Source organism: Notothenia rossii (genome assembly GCF_949606895.1).
Source record: "Notothenia rossii genome assembly, chromosome: 4".
Classification (NCBI taxonomy): Eukaryota; Metazoa; Chordata; class Actinopteri; order Perciformes; family Nototheniidae; genus Notothenia; species Notothenia rossii.
The window spans coordinates 12,771,638-12,789,137 of record NC_136902.1 but is presented as its reverse complement, the minus strand read 5'-3'; the positions used below and the strand labels follow the sequence as shown (position 1 = coordinate 12,789,137).

General features: G+C 43.2%; 1 protein-coding gene across 8 annotated transcripts in view; it reads left to right on the top strand.

Annotated features, from left to right (window-relative positions):
- The window catches only part of camta1a (calmodulin binding transcription activator 1a), a gene marked incomplete at its 3' end in the record, with an annotated part of 284,358 nt that overhangs the window by 158,175 nt on the left and 108,683 nt on the right, over nt 1-17,500 (top strand). For all 8 annotated transcript variants that reach the window (XM_079679024.1, XM_079679023.1, XM_079679018.1 and 5 more), the window contains one exon: nt 3,702-3,837. In XM_079679024.1, the coding sequence (XP_079535150.1) occupies nt 3,702-3,837 (136 nt within the window). The remainder of the gene's footprint in view (nt 1-3,701; nt 3,838-17,500) is intronic.

Below are 17,500 nucleotides of genomic sequence, written 5' to 3'. Positions count from 1 at the left end.
GCTCAGGGGCATATTTCTGCCTCATATTTATTACTTACAGTAATAGGGTTGGTGTGTTTGGATGAGTAGTAGGTGTGAGTGTGGTTGACACTGTGGGGTAAAGGCTGAGATGCCTGAAGGCTCTGAGGGGTAATTGAGAACAGCAGGTGTCGCCTCCCCCCTGAGCCACTTCGGGCCCCGAGCAGTTCACCCTCCGATCTTCAAAGCCTTTACGGCCCAGCTCTTTTGCCCAGATCTCCTCTTCTTTCCTTTCCTTTCTTATATCACCCTGTATTCTGATTTCCTCTCCTCTCCTCTCCTCTCCTCTCCTCTCCTCTCCTCTCCTCTCCTCTCCTCTCCTCTACTCTTGGCTGCACTGCCAGTTGAGCATGCTGGGGAGAAAAACAGTATGAATTGTATTAATCAAACCAAGGGCATCATGGGGAATAGAAAAGGGGCTACAGCTATTACTGCTACACCGGTTCTCCAAGAACTAAATCTTTCCTTACAGTACACTTGATATAGTTGAGTGGTGTTGGGCCTGGTACAACAGTAACAGCGTTTTCATGTATTTTGAGTAATTTATTGAGGAAAAACTATAATCTCTGTTTTTTTTCGTTTATTGACTTTCTATAAATGGCTTATAGTTACCAAAAATGGGATTGCATTTCCCCAAGCCAGTTTTTGTTCTCTATAAATGAAATGTTTATAAAGTCAGAACATTGTAAAAGTCCAACACTGAACATTTTAGGATTTTATGATGATTCACCAGAACTGTGGATTGTCCTGCTGATCTCCGTTGGAACAAGATATTCTCTCACAGTCACACAGATTTATCTCTCACTCTCTATCTTCCTTTTTTAGCTTTATTCTTTTAGCCGTCGGCCTTTAGACAGTGAAGCTGAGCCTGTGAGCTGTGTATCGCCTGCCTGTGGGCCAGGACTCCCCTGCTTTGCCTTTGTTACCCATGCAGAACACGTCACCAACCTCATAAACTCCCCACTCCCCCCCCTGACTTTTTCAAATGAACAAATCTGATTGAGTGAATGCCATTACCTGGGTAAATGAATGATTCCTAAAGGACTGGACAAGGCCTAACGCCACCCTGAGGGTAAAGCTTATTATCGTTGCAAACTCCAAAGAAGAGCAAGGCTGCAGTGTGCACTTTGTCAGAGGCCTGTATTTCCATATTAATCTGCCACATTTAGGCATCTGAGACAGAGAGCCCCCTGTCACGCTTCTTTGATAACAGAGCAGTTAGCTTTTCCCCTCATGTATAAATATGTATAATTCTGATAAGATTAATTGAAACGCCTAAGTATACAGTGGAAATGGAGGAGTGGAAGGGAGGGAGACAGCAGGAGTGGAAGAGACACATTATGTTGCCATAGCATGCATTTTAGACTGGCCTCTGCCTTAGGCCTACTCCAGAGTGGATGCCTAGCCGCTTTCCTCCGGGTCCAAAGTGCCTTGAATTGAAAATAGCATCTACTTAACAGTCCCTCAAAAATAGCTGAGCGAATACGTTTTCGCGCAGAGCCGATAAATACGGCGTGGAGCCTTTGACACCGAAGCCTCACCCCAATTTCCAGTGCTCTGGAGGAGATCAGATAGCCCTGTGTCATTTGATTTTCTGCCTTATCTCATCTGCGCCCATCTTTTTGTCTCAAGCTGAGCTACATTTTAAGAAGCACGCGCTCCTTGTATCTTTTGAAGGACAAAACCGAGAATGATATTGAAACAAATAATAGCAATCGCCCTGGTAGAGGGGGCCATTCTGCTTTTTGATTGATACCAAGTGCTGACGCCGGCATGTCAAACGAGTGTCCTTCAAACGACATTTGGTATGCAAATATCTTGAAATTGTAGCAATCTGCAAAGTTCTTAGTTCATGAGTGCCATTTATGACCGCTCCTCGACGACGGGTGACATTACGGATGCTGTAAACTAGAACACAATTTATACTTTGTGTATATCCCTCACAGCCATTGAGCAGTTCCACATTTCAAACTGACCAATAAAAGTGTCTGTTTAATAGTTTTTTTCTGCAAAGTATGCTTAGTATTGAACAAGGGAGGGCAGTGAGTGAGGAGAAAACAGCAGGAGAGAGGGCGGTGTGGGAGAGTGGCGTTAAGAAATCCTGAGACAGATGAAACAAGAGGGGGGGGGGGGGGGGGAAGGCAGGAAAGGAGACGGAGCGAGGGAGGAGACAAAGACGGTCCCTGGAGCGCAGCTTGAGTTGACTGACGGCAAGAAGAGAGGGCTGTAGAGAGAGGAAGGGAGGAGGAAAGGGAAGAAGGGAGATCAGCAAGGACTGAGCATGTCAATGTGTGAGTGGCGTCTCTCATTAGAAGGTGCTGTCAGGGGCCACAGAGGGGGGACTGCAGGGACCCCACCCCCCCTACTTCTCCTCCTTCTCCGCTGGCCCCTGAGATCCGACCGGGAAAAATGATTGATGAGTGATACCAAGATAAACACGCGCCCTGGCCCCAAAAGGCAGCCCTGCAAAATGATGCATGCAGCGTTATAAATAAACCTTGTGAAAAAGAAAAACCTTTACAATAAACAACCAAACAATTCAAGACAACCGTCGGGTTTTGCTTATTTTGAATATTGTTCGAGACAACACAAATCTACCCAGCTTTTGTTCTTTGAGTTTTGCTATATTTGCTTGTATATGTTTGTGTCTGGGTGTGTTGTGTCTGTGTATGTAAGAAATGAACACGTGGCTGATAAGGCTCACCTGCTGATTGGTTGGTTAAGCAACAGTTAGACTTCTTCTTCAGCTGCTTTCCTAGTTATTCACTGTGAGGCTGAATGTGTGTGTGTGTGTGTGTGTGTGTGTGTGTGTGTGTGTGTGTGTGTGTGTGTGTGTGTGTGTGTGTGTGTGTGTGTGTGTGTGTGTGTGTGTGTGTGTGTGTGTGTGTGTGTGTGTGTGTGTGTGTGTGTGTGTGTGTGTGTGTGTGTGTGTGTGTGTGTGTGTGTGGAAATTAATGTGACATATGTATGGATTCATACCGATGACACACAGCCACTCAACAACACAATCAAAAACAAATAAACCCACTCAAAACCATGTTAAACCGCTCACTATTTGTTGCGTAAGCCATAAATGTTTTATGCTACACTTTCTGTTAATGTTTAAGACTGAGCGCCGAATGCCTCCGTTACAAATCGAAGTGGAAACGCAGATTATCATCAAATAGTTACATGATGTCATCATGAGCCTACAGGCTGTGGTCTGGTGGAGGGAGAATGAATTATGAATGGAGTGTGGGGGAGGATCTTCGCTCCCCCTTAGGGACTTCCAACACCACAACTCATTTAAGTTGGATGAATGAGAGATAAAAAAGGAAGCCCCCCCAACTCCAGCTCCCCCGAACCCAAGCGACTTGCCTTACACACTGTCCTTCATGTAATTGACTCAGTGAGAAGAGGTGACACTTAAGCCGCTCCCAGCACACACTCTTCTCATTGGAAGAAATGTATGCTGAAGGGTGCTTTGTTCATCGTCAAAGTGTGCATACCAGTGTTAAAAAACACCGTAAAGAAGTCTTGTCATCTAAGTCACTGGTGCATTTTCTGCCTGGTGCAGATTTGTGTCGGGCCTCTTTGTACATCTCTCAAATGAGTCCCCGAGCTGTGCTGCTTTGCCTAAAAACCCTTCTCATCTTTTTTCCCTTTTGCTCTCCCCTCTCTCTGTCCCGTCTCCACGGATCCAGGCCGCAGAATGGGTCGATGATATTGTACAACAGGAAGAAGGTGAAGTACAGAAAGGATGGCTACTGCTGGAAGAAGAGGAAAGACGGGAAGACCACACGGGAGGATCACATGAAGTTGAAAGTGCAAGGAGTCGAGGTGAGTGCGCTTACAAGAGTTTGGATTTTGGAGGGAGTGAACAGGTGGGGGCGGGTTTGGGATGGACGAGAGCCAGCCTTCAAACTAACACAGACTAACACAGGTCTACACTGAGCTCTCCCCTGGCTGTAATGGAGACAGTCACATGCTGCAGTAGACCCATGTCTCAGAGGAGCCTTACCAAGAAACAATGCGGCACAACAATAGTTTCCCTGGGAAGCCAGTGGAGTGGAACCGATTGTTTGTACCTTATTAAGGCTGTGGATGTTGCCTTTGCTCCAGAGAGCCTACATTAATCTTGCTGGCTCAAAGCAGTACTGTGGAGCTAGCGTTCCTACACCTCACCCCACGTCACTCCCTATACAAGCCACGGCAATAAAAGGACCGGATGTATCCGTCTGGCTGGCTCAGGTGGTGCCAATACAGTGTTGACACCCTGATTGAATATAAGCAATCCAATTATAAGACGTCTCAACCTCAGAATCTTTTCCTGAGTTTCAGTAGTGTAAGTCTGGTGTTTTTCACAGGTGCCGAAAGCACAGAAGTTAAAGAAGAGTAATAAGAGATGTGGGATTTTTGTGTCCTTTTCCCGTGTGTGCACATGTACACACCGCGTTACCACACACCTCAGGGAACGGTGCTGTGAGTCTGTCACACAGTGCGACAAAGACAAAGCTCAGGCATTCTCTCAACAAGGGCTTTGCTCCCTGTTTGTACTCCTCCAGATATTTGTCACTCTCAGAAAATGGCCCTCTTCCCTCCCCTTGCCAGCTCAGTGTCATCTCCGGTCCTGCAGAGGTCTGATAACCTGTTGGGACTACACACATCCATCGTTTTAGACTGTTACAAATGTTTCTGCTTCCTGACAGTTCTGGCTTCTCAGAAGGTTTACTCAGCCAGCATGCATTTATACGGTTATATTACCAGGTGAGTACAGGTTATTGTCAATTCCCACAATTTTGCAGTACACATAAGCCTGCAGAAAGGGATGGAAAGTGCTGTCTTACATAAAGGGCAAAGCTAGCATTTCTTACTTAATGTATTTGATGATATAGTAGGTGAAATAACTGGCTCCTGTCTGGTTAACATGACTTGTACATGTGCAGTTATTTCAAAGGCCAGCTGATGCATACAAATACAAGTAAACGTATATCTAAAGATTTCCATTAATAATACACAATTATTTACCTTACTTCTGCTGTCTGTTATATCAGTTTGGTCAACATCAGCAAAAAGAGGCACTGCTCCATAACAGAAAAGTGTACATTAGGCCACTGTCCTATTTTCCAGCATCAATTCTGTTCAATGCTCCAGAAAAGTAGCCGTTTTACTTTAAGCAACTCTCGTAACTAGCACATCACAGCACAGTGTAACTTGGGTTCTTCTCTTGGCCGCTTATAGCGCGTTTTCTTCTGTGGTTTTGTAGCTGTCACCATGGACAAGGAGAAACATATATAGTATAAAAATATCCAGACCTCTGTGACCAGCAGTCCCAGCTTTACACAACTAATATAAAAAAATACATTTCCTTGCAAGCCATATCCAATGAGATTGGCTCTTAAGGTGAGGAATCACGTGGAAATAAAACACAAGGAAGTCCTGAATCCAGGGCAGTCTTCAGATTCATTTTATGTGCTACATGTTGTGCTATTTAGTTCTGGTCACTTGCCGCATCGTGACTGAATTGTGCTAGGGATGCCCGATGGCTCACTTTATAAGATGCATTGAACATGTGCTGGAAAACAAAAATGGGGCATACAATAATATAACATTTGAGTTTTAAAGGAAGACACTTTCCTTTGCAATTTGGACATGAACATTGAGTTACTGTGACTACTGGTGACTAATACAGTATTTCGTGTCCATCAGTAGCAATTACCAGTCAGAGGCTGTCCAAACGCTAAACCTGTAGTGTGCAACAACATCAGATAGAGGATGTACTAAAGCACAGTCATCATGACTCACACATAAAGACTGATGGCTGTTCACTGAGTGTAAAACTCCATCCTGTTATTCTGCTGTGAGAGATCCATTATGTTGTAACCGGTCTAATTTACCACAGCTAATTGCTGTTAGCAGCAGTGCCAATTCAAGGTGTGAAGGTGAGAGAGGTAGAAACTGACTCAGGGCCTCATGGGATAACATAGAAATTATCTTTATTATTATGTCTTTATTAAACAAGGACCATGCATACAAATACCGTAATTTCAAAAAGAGAAGAGATAATTGATGCTACATTTAGCTATTAGCTCATTTAAATCTGCAGTCCCTGGGTGGGTACATACATAACAATCAACAAACAAATAACATAGACATATTCTGTATCACAATAACACTTTTACATACATATAAAAAAACAAACAGATAAAGACTTATATATTCTAGCAGCAATTGGACATTAACTACTGCTAATTCACATACATATAGCAGGCCTGTGCATAAAGATACAGTGCACACACTGTCTGTGCTGGCTTGCGCTGCTAAGACTGATAATGTACACATCCTGCAACCTTGGAGGACCTGAGTCATGTCTTTCTTACACCTCACCCTTCAAGACTGAGAGAGGAGGTGATCCATCACTGCTGCAAACAGCCTATGATGGGAACCATGACCCACCATGTTTATTGTAAGCACATACAAATGACTTGACCTTTGCCTTTAGTTCACTGAAAGTACGAGACCACAGGGAAGAATAAAGGGCTATCTATTTCTGCGTACAACTGTATTTAGAAGTAGAAGAGAAAGATCCATTAAAATACATCATTCATTATACAAGAGTGCAAAGAGTCGACTTAACTTGAACATACCCTCAGTTGTTTTACAGGAGTCTTTTCATCACTCGTGCTGTGCTGTGTATCTGCTCTGATTCCCCAGACACCCAGTCCCTAATAGAGGTTCTGTGGTTATTACATGGGCCAGGTTTAGTGCACAGAGAGGACAAGTGTTGTGGGTGGTTCAGGCAAGTGATGCTCAGTGGCTCCGGCGAGAAAAAGGCTGCGAGCCCTGGAGCGAGGGGCCTTCTGGGGCCTGCAAGAGGCAACCTAGCGTAGCAGGAGTGGATGTCAGCGCGTGCTGCTGCTGTCCTGTCTGCTCCGCAGTGCTGGCTCAGCAGCCCGTGTAAACTAAGGCTCTACTCTATTTTCCCCTCCCTCTCTCTGTCTATACTTTTTACTCTCTTTGAGTATCTTTCTCTCTCCCCTCTCTTTCTCTGCCTTTCATTTCCCTGTCTTTTAATTATTTCACTAGATTTTTCATCGTCCTGCTCCACTGCCTCTTCTGTGCTCCCTCTTTTCCTCCACAACTCATTCCCCCGCTCTCCAAGTCCACTGTCCAGAAGGACAGAACCTTTACTTGGGTGGTAATGCTCCCTGTTGCCTAAAATTGGAGCGCAGGGCATGTTGCGGCATTAGCGCTTAACAGGCCGTGAAATAGCAGCCTGCCTTCCTGACGTGTCCCCCATCACTCCAGGTGAGTCGGCCAGACGGCTGGATAAATGAGCAAGCAGCACCCCCAGCATCCCAGCATGCATTTGGGGCACCTGAGGAAAGAGGTCCATCAGTGATTATCTCACCACACCCTGCTCTTACCAAGTTGTTACCAGCTCCTGACCATGACCAAGCTTCCATGGGAATCCTTTGCAGCCTCACCGTAATGAAGACGCCCAGTGGCTGTCTATCAGTCAGGTTACACCACGATTTGATTGGCTTGTTCTCCCACAGAGTGATGTCATCTTAATTCAGGCTGTAGGTCTCATTGTGTGCATAGCTCTAGCATCCCCTGGCTTCTTGCTGTGAAATAGCAGAGACCTCAGACACATCTGCTTTGATAAACTCCAGCTGATCTCTCTTCTGCTTCTTGTCAAGTGTTAGCACATTTTCTTATCTGATTAGCTGTTAATGTCAACTTAACCCCCCCCCCCCCCATCTCCTCCACCTCTTCTATCCTTTCTCCCCATTATTCCTAAGCTTTAATAAACTCCCTAAAATGCAGATCGATTTTCTCTTAAGTAAAGGTGGCAGTGCCTCTGACTTATTTCATTACCACAGGCTAATTATACCGATTGAAATGAGCTTCTCCTCTTAAGGTGCGCTGTGCAGCTCTGCGCCCCCAGACTTTAATGCCAATACAGTTCTCTACCAATTCCCTAACTCCCATCCCTGCCTCGGCTCCACCCCGCCATCCGTTCATCCAGACCTCTCACCCTCCACCACCTAAATAATCAGCTGGAGCGTCCTTAGCCCCTGTAACTTGTCATTTCATGTTGGATCCACCCTAATGTGTGATTTCAACTGTGCAACTGTGCAATGAAGGAAGGTAATGGAGCATGCTGGTGGCTCAATCGCCTCTGTTCATTGATAATAATGAAGACAAATGTCAAAACATTAGTTGCTAATGTTGTAATGGAGTGGATGCTAGTGGATGCATGCTGGATGCTACACTGCATTGGCTTTCAATATCACATGACCTTCAACATTTAACTCTTCTTTTTATGAGGGGTCTAGCAATTTATTTTGCAGCAAATCAGACTCTGAAGTTTTTTGTCCATCCAAGCACATTTATATCTGAATTCAAAAGACTCTCCGGAGGCACAGCTTCTTACTTTTTTTGTCTGCTAGTTAAAACTTGATGGAAAAAAAAAAAGTAACATTTCACAATGTCATGGCCACAAGGGTGCGTGGCATTGGTGAGTTATAATCAAACTAGCTGCATATCTGTGAAATAGATTTGCTTTGGGTGACTGTTAGTGTGTTCAGTAGCAGTGGTAGCACTGATTTACAGATGCAGTGGCTGATATCGCCAGATTGTGTGTCCAGATGTGAGAGGGCCCTAAACAAACCGTTGTTTCTGAGAGGAGGTGACATGCTCCCCCTCTTCTCCCAGCTCCAAGTCAACTGTGAAATTAAGATCAGATTACTGATACAAGCAATGCCCAAAGCAACACAACAAGTTTGTATTTTCCATTTGTATTCAAACGTATAGGCTGTCTTTAAGTCAACAGTCAGCTGCCTGCTCTGTAAAGACAGTAAATCAATCTGTTTCCATTGTCTTCTCTCTTCTCCTGGAGCCAGCTCTCTTATTCACTACTTCTTCCTTCGCCTCGTAGCTCAAGCAGCTTGCTCTTCCTTTTTGAATTACCTGATTGTGGAGGAGTTATGACCAAGTGTGATATTTCAAAGAATGGTTTCCATGGTTATAACTCCTAACCTCCTGCTCTCATATACAGTACAGTACTAGTCAATAAGGGGTTGCATAGGCACAGGAAGTATAGTTCTCATTTAGTCATGCTTAATACAAGGTCAACATTTACTAAATTATATAGAAGTTGTCATGGTGTAATATATAACAAATCACACTGGAAACAAATGCAATCATTACTAAAGCCATGTTTGAAATTGCAGCATTTATCTGTCGATGTTGCCATGCACAGGAGGTAGGTGATGAAGCCAGATATCCATTTTAGTTATTGCGTGATTTTCTGTTGTATACTCCACAGTAGATTAAAGCAGTAATCCCCTCTCCAGCATAATGGCTTAATGGGGGTTGTTACGTTGTTATTAGCGACGGAACCAAAGCCTTCCCACATGAACGCCTTACCCCCAGCGTTGGGAGTGTCCACTTTAACCATGTTTTTCCTTCAAGACCACAGTAATTAGTTTTCGTTTCTTAGTTCTTACAATTGCCAAATCACTCAGCAGTAGTTAAGCTCCCAGTCTGCCTTTCATGCTGACCCCGTTATCACCGTTTCAATCGAGCAGCTGGATTTAAGAGGGGTAATTTTAGAAAGGTCGCTGAAGGGTGCACGTCAAAAAGCTGTGCATTATTGACAGCTTTAGTAATTGAATTTACTGCGTGTTGCCACATGTTATTGTGTTTTCATAATGAGTCGTCTCCGTGGGTGTCCGCTTTTTTTCTTTGAAGGGTAAGGAAGTAATGTCTCTGAAAAAAAGGCCTGAAAAATATATATCGCTTTTTTTTTCTTTCTTTTTTTAAACCTTGTGGGATTTGACTTACATTTAAAGACTGGCTTTGAATATCTTTAGCCCCCCCTCTCTCCTGGGTTCCAGTGAAAAAGAGAGATCTGTCCAGCCGCTATGCACACCTTCAGTGCTCCAGTGGTAAGAACCAATTCAGAAGAATAATGGAACAGAGTCAAATGCAGGATTGGAGATGACTGCAGGCCATATGGCTGTTTCCATTCTTTGGGGATTCTTGGCCTCCAAATCCATTGAGACGGAAAGAGGGGATGCTTACCAGTTCTTCATATGTCACTCATTATCCTTAATGATGCTGTTGGTGGACCAAATCAATTGAGTTTGCCAGGGTCTGATATATGTAACCCCATGGGAGTATAGCACAGCAGAACCAACTCCAGATATGCAAAGCAGGGGCAGGAGGTTTGTAGAAAAGGTGAAGAAAACAGAGAACTTCAAGCAGTGAGATGGCTTTGCATGAATTGGATTGTGAATTCTGTTTTTGTTTGGTCTCGTGAGCAAAACATAAATCCCTTGGCAACCCAGAGCCTGGGTTTTTATGTTAATTAGCAACGTTCAACCAAGGCTTCTCCTTATTTTCAGATCCAGGCCAAAATATTCTTCAGAGATTCATTCTGCTCAGAAACAACCACACCAAGTGATACATTGTGCAGAGATATGCACTGAAAAGTATGTTCTATTCTAGACCTCAAACCAATGTTAGATTCAGTGGATTCTCTTGATTGTAAAGGTTGGGAGTTCAAAGGAAAACAAGTTGTTGCTGCATCAACTCACCTCGCTTATATCAGGGTGCAAGGTCTTTTCTAAATCTCTATTTAATGATTTACAAAAGGCTTATGGCTGCTTTACACATTTCTCCATCATTTTGACTTCAGGCCAGGACCAAAGGGCCATCTGAAGTCTTGACTATTGACTTAAATCCAAGAGTGGGTTTCTATTCCTGAAAACCTGTAAAATGCATTATATAGATTGCTGGAAATGCCTCTGATAGCTCTTCAGGACATGGCTTTTACTTAATCTGCAAGTTTCCCTTTTCTCTCCATCTGTCTTTACCTTGTTCCCTTTCCTCTTTCTCTTTCTTACCTCCACCTGCTTCTTCACTTTGGAAAAGCAGCTTCTTCTTCTGACTCTGTTCACACGGGGCCATTCCTGTAACGAAGTCAGAGTTTTCTTCGGACGCTGTAAGGCCTTGGCAGAACAATGTCTTCCTTCCCCTGCCGGCCCTGTAACGCTTGGTTATTTTAATATCCTTCAGACGGGGAGAGCAGCACCCTTGTTTAGGATATAGAGGCAAGGGCTGTGAGGAGGAATCATGTAGTGACATTATCTCCTCGTTCCTCATGAAGGCAGTACAGCTGGACCCACAATCCCACAGCCGCCTTTTCTGCTTCATCTGCAGAAAATATTTGAGTATTGACGTTTGCAGCGAGATGAATTTGTTATACTCGAGCATCTCGCTCATCGGCTACCTTTATCTTTCTGCTGGCTTCTGCACATGGTCTATGTATTATTAAGCAGCAACACAGAGGTTTAGATGCAATTTGCTGCTGTGTTACATTTAATAGCTGCAAAATCAAAATGTAGCATTGCTCCAACATTCACTCTTCAAAGGAGGTATAATGAGTGGAGCTGCAAAGTTCAAAGAGAATGGTTAAGTGTTTGTATAGAATTATACAGAGTGAGCAACTGTGCTTTCCTCAGAGTGATATTGAAAGGTTTGATATTTTACATGAAAGGGGGCTAAAGAGTAGTTTAACTCAGGAAACAGGGTTGACCTCATCTGCTTTAGGCAACATTGTTAATATGAATGCAGATTCAAGTATTGTCATTAATGCTCTTGTGTTGTCCATGTTGTTCGTAACTCTGTCTTCCTGCCTTCTATTCCTCTTCTTCGCAATATATGTATTCTTGTGTTTGCATTCAATGTTTCTCTGATCAGCGTTAACCTTGTTCTTTTCAAAGTCATCTAAACAGGTTTTCGCTTCTATGTCCTTTGAGACACAAATTGTATTTTCTCTTCCCTTTCTGTTGATTTCAATGGCGTTCCTTGTTTTTGTTGTTGTTTTGATGTGTATTTTTTGTTGATAGTGCTGAAATGAAAAGCATCAACAGCCTTTGTGGATTTGTATTGCACATTAAAATGTGGAGAGAGAATGAGTCATTTGTTTAAGCCCAAGGGGGTGCTAAGCTTGTTCTGCATTGTGTGTCAACACCGGTCCCCTGTTAATGTCACTGTCACTAAATAATGATGCATGCATGTAGACAGCTGCACTGAGACACACGCAAACTCACACACACACACACACACACACACACACACACACACACACACACACACACACACACACACACACACACACACACACACACACACACAAATGATTGCATATGTACATTTGCTCTGTTTCACTGACAGGATCTCAGGGGGAAAAACAATCCTTGTTAGTGTTTGTATGTTTGTCACATGTGTGGCTGCATTTCCACACCAAACGTATATATTAGCCCATGTAGTAAAACACCAATTCATAAATGGAGCCTGTTATTGCTAGAAAATTACGTTTAGTCATACCCGAAAAAAATCCTATGTGATCGATGAAAATGGCAGAGATAAAAATGAATCAAAAAGACTGTGGACTGTGGAAAATAAAAGACTGATGAAAGGGAGAGGGGGGAGCGAGGAGGGAGCAAGAGGGGCTTAGAAGGTGGATGGATGGTAAGGGGGGAGGGAAGGAGGGAGAGAGGCGAGCGGAGAGGAGAGAGAAAGCCGGAATGAACGATATATAGCCCCTGGCAAACAGAAAACAATTGTTACACTGCCTCCCATAACCCACTTCAACCTTAAACAGCAGATTTTTTTCACTCAATTAATTTCTACACATTGGAGCAGGGGCCTTGGCTGAAGCCCGGCTTTTATGTGCTCCTGCAGCTGCAAGGCCTGTTCACATCTCTGTCTCTCTCTCTCTCTCCCTGCTCTCTCTCGCTTTTTTTTCTTTCTGAAAATGAACATTCTGCATTTGAAAGGAAAGGAACACTTTGAGAGATGAACCCGGAATAAACAGGGACATAGTATACAATGTAAAAATGGCGCATACAAACAATTGATAAAAAACTATCCTTTGATTCTCTAGCAGGAAATGAAACGGCCTTTAACCTAATCACTATTATCAAAGGCGGATATCTCGAGTTATATGATTCAAAAAGTGAAATTGCACCTTAAGCTTTTCTTGTATACAGGTCCATACTTTCATCCCCAAGATCAAGAAAATCTACTTATTTTCAATATTAAATGGCACATAGTTAGAGAATAATAAATACATTTTAAAAAAAACAGTGATCGTCCTAACTACTATTGTACATCATCTGAATATCCATACTTTTAGTTTTTAGTTTTTTACCCCTTTGAAGGTGTACAGCATTCAAACACATTCATAACCAAAAGAAAACAGTTAAGAAAATCAACTTCAAATGTTAGCTTAAATGATAAAATCCGCCCAAACGATTTGATAGGGAAAGAGATGATATGACAATGACTAAAACAAACAATATAAAGTAAAAGATAGTTATAATAAGTAGTTATGATATTAACCACACAGGAGCAGGCCAGGTCATGGTGGCTCTCTGTGGACAGCAGGTTGATTTGCCTGAGGGCTGAGAGGGGGAGAGCAGGCAGAGACAGATGGACAGATAGATAGAGGAGGGCATGACTGAACTGTGTCTGTGTGTGGTGAGTGAGGGCCAGGCGGAACAACATGAATCATGGCTCCAGTTGAGAGAGAACGAGATCAGATCAATAACAGCCCAGAGGAGGGAGAAGAGCGAGCAAGGGAGAGAAAGAGGATGAAGGGAGGACACAGGAGGTGTTCATCACCGGACCACCCCGACTCCCACCATGCTCCCTTTTTTCTTTTTCTTCCTCAGGCTGTACAGTTAATGTATGGAGTGAGGCGCTGGTTAATTTCCGTGCTGAAACCAAAACATAGATACACATAGATACAGACAACGTGCTAATGTGTAAGGAAAACGTATTGATCCTTCAAATAAAGTACAGGCTTTTTGATGGTGATCCGGTTCTTAGAAAAAAGCAAGAATAATTATTTCACTTGATCTACACTTAATCAAATGAGTCTCTCTAATAGTGGATTTCAAAGTCTTCTAGTCCAAATTTGATTGTGCAGTTTATTCGGTTACTTAATGATTAATTAATCTTCTTTTACTCTTGAAGCCCATCTTAACCCTTCTCTTGCGTTTCGGGTCAAAGTGACCTCATTACTTTTGTTTTAATCATAAATATTGTGTTTTTCACCCAATTGCCTCAATACCTTATGTTATCCTCCACACTAGGCCTCTGAACATATACACTTAATGATCACCACTTGCATTGCATTTTGAGTGATTTATTCAACAGTGAAACACCCATGATGTTTTCGGTCAGAATTGACCGCCATGGGGTATTGAATGGGTATGAGTGTATTATGTTCATCCTGCAGATGGAAAACATCTATACACACACACACACACACACACACACACACACACACACACACACACACACACACACACACACACACACACACACACACACACACACACACACACACATACACACACTTTGCGGGAACCTCTCCCTTTCTTGCGCTGTACTGTATGATACAATGTATCATACCTTCTCACAGGTGCGAGCTCTGTGCCACAAACCTCTCACTTTCTCGCGCTAAATGCGCCTCCATTGCTGTCTCTCAAGCAGTTATATTTGTGCCTTGCTCACATTTGACTCATTGACACAATGAGCAGGCAGTATACAGTATACAGTAATGTAAAATAAGCACTATCTTTGAACTTACTGCAAAACATAATATGAAATCCACCCCTGGTGTCATTCTGTCTGTCATCCCTTGATTATACTTGCTTTGACTGTTCAAATGAGATTTCAACCATCAAAATTGGATAAGGTGTTCCAGAGATATCACTGTGCAAAACACACCGGTCAATTTTGACCGAAAATAGCATGGGAAGGGGGTATGACCCAAGAGAAGGGTTAAGGAGCTTTATCTGGCTCATTTTAAGGTCTCATACTTTTATTTTGATCCTATAGTCTACTGTGACATATTTACATGCTTTAATGTTCTAAAAGTACTTTATTTGTTCTCATATGCACCTCTTTTCACCCTCTGTCTGAAACCAGAGCCCTGTCTGCTCTGATTGGTTAGCTGGCGGACTCTGTTGTGATTGGTCAACCGCTTAGAGATGTCCCGGCCCTAGCCTATCACATACAATGTGTTGGAGCGCTAGCCATTAGAAGCCATAGTGTTACAAAGTCATGGCACTATGTAACAGAAATTAACAAAGGGGTGTGTGGGAGAGAAAACCCCTCTGGATATTTGCCTTTGCAGACCATTACATGCACAACAATGTATTTAACACTACAGGAAGAGGAAAACCCCCAAAATCATAATACTGTCCACTTAATTGTGCATGTACAAGTTAAGTTGCATGATTGTGTGCTTCTGTGAATGTGTTTTTTTTCTAGTGTACGGGAGTGTTAAGGCTCACAAGTGTGCCTTAGAAAATACCTGTTTCTACACAATCTGCAGAAGCTACAGAGCTGGTGGTCAGTGTTAGACGGTCTTGGTGTTTAAGCATGCTACCCACACAAGTGCAAGATGGCCAAGCTCTCCTCCACCATTGTAATGTGGAACAGCAATTTTTCTCATCCCTCCTTTTTTATATAATTTGGTCGATAAAGGTGAAGGACGTTTCATCGCTATTTCTCCCTCACGACTCCCTCCTCCTTGTACGCTCTGCTCTGTCTCAGAGTGAAATCCCGAGATAAAGCTTGCCGGCGCTCCATGTTTAATGGAGCTTAATCCCACAGATTTGAGATACGGAGCTGTGAGGTAATTCCCTCATGCCCATCTTCACTAACACAGAACGGTCATGTGACCACCTAATGCTGCCCCTTTCGCTAGCACAGACAGACAGGTGGACAAACTGAGAACATAAAGAACATGCCAAGGACAAATGTTCTCGTTTTTTAAAGAATTTATCGCGAAAAACGTTTTGCTTTATCTCTATACTATCACAAAATACTCACAATCTCATCTTCTGTGAAACCACTTATTTTATGCCATACTTTCCCTTCAATTCTGCCTCATTAAAATGTGGTCATATTTACTTTTAGCTGGCCAGTTATCCTTTCTCTTGATGAGGGATTTATAAATGAATCTGCAACACAGTGATGAGCCAAAGTGACAGGTTTGGAGAGTCATAACTGAAAGCTAAGTTTTCCCAGACAGCACCCCACCCCCAAAACACGTCACGACGCCTGGAGAGAGAAAAAGGGGTTAGATGGCTTGAGACTATTTGGAGAATCCATGCGCTGGGAAGTATTAAACCCACCAACAATCCTCCTTAAGTGATGAGCTGACACTAAGCAATTTGCTATTCACCCAGCCAGTGAAAATATTTCCAATTTGAGTGCATAAAGATCCCATGGCAGGCAATACGCCAAGCCCTCTTCTTCTATCTGACACTTTTTGTTTCAGAATAGCCACTGTGTGGTTCAATTTACCCCAAGATATGCTTGTCAGGCCCTCTTGACACGAGCTGCGCTGTCAGTGTGTAAAACAGTCCACACGGATGATTGCAGAGCAGCACTGGTTGTTAGTAGTAGTTTGAGAGAAAGGAAATGTGTGTGTTACCAAATAGGTCTGTTTTTAATATATGCTAAAAATGGTGTAGAAAGCAAAAAGGAAATGAGCATCTCCTCTTATGTAATCACATATATTATTAAGACTCTGTGGATTACCCCCAGACTTCCCTGTCCGCTGTTATTTCACCTTTTCTCCTTTTACCAAGTGTTTTTCTTCCTTTCTTTATTTACCATTGTCAATGTTATTCTCTCTGTGCCTGTGTCCTCCCCCCTTTTCTTTGTTGCCTCTCAGGTATAAGACACCTAATTGTCAAGGGTGTAGAGGCAAACTGCGGAGTGGAAAACACAGGAACGCTGTATGGTTATTGTCCAAAACAAAAACAGCAGGCGTAAGCACTCAGAAAAGCAACATTCACACCGACATCAGGATGTCAGTGCACGGGGGCAGAAGCTGAATGTGGGAAGCTGTGTTTGTGGTTGTTTATGTGCGTCAGTGTATGTTTTTGGCAGGTGAGGGGGCACATCGTCCTTTATAGCTGCACTCTTCCTGGCACTGTCACTTCAAGGTCTCAATCGCTTGCCATTCTGGGGTCCCAACCACTGCCAGCGCAGCCGATCCACCTCTGCCAAGGTCCTCTTCATCCCTCTGCTACTGCTCTTCTCTCTCCTCCTTTGCATAATTACCCAGGTAATTGTGGAGTAATTGACTGCATCACCTGCTCCTAGGAATCTCTGGCATTGTTTAATAAACAGCTGGAATATGCGCCGCATGTTGTTAGAGAGAAAAAGGAAGAACATATTGGGTTGGAAAAGGGAGGGTAGGTGATTTGGAAAGAAGGTAGGAGGAGTGTTGAAAAGAGTTGGGAGGCGGTTTGAAAGTACACATGCTAATTTCCCAAACACGGACGCAAGGATATAACATTCTCCAGGCAAGTCCTGAACTTGTTATGCAAGAACATATTATTGCCTGTGGAAAGATTAGTGGGGGAGAGGGTAATGAGAGTGGGAGATGGATAGATTT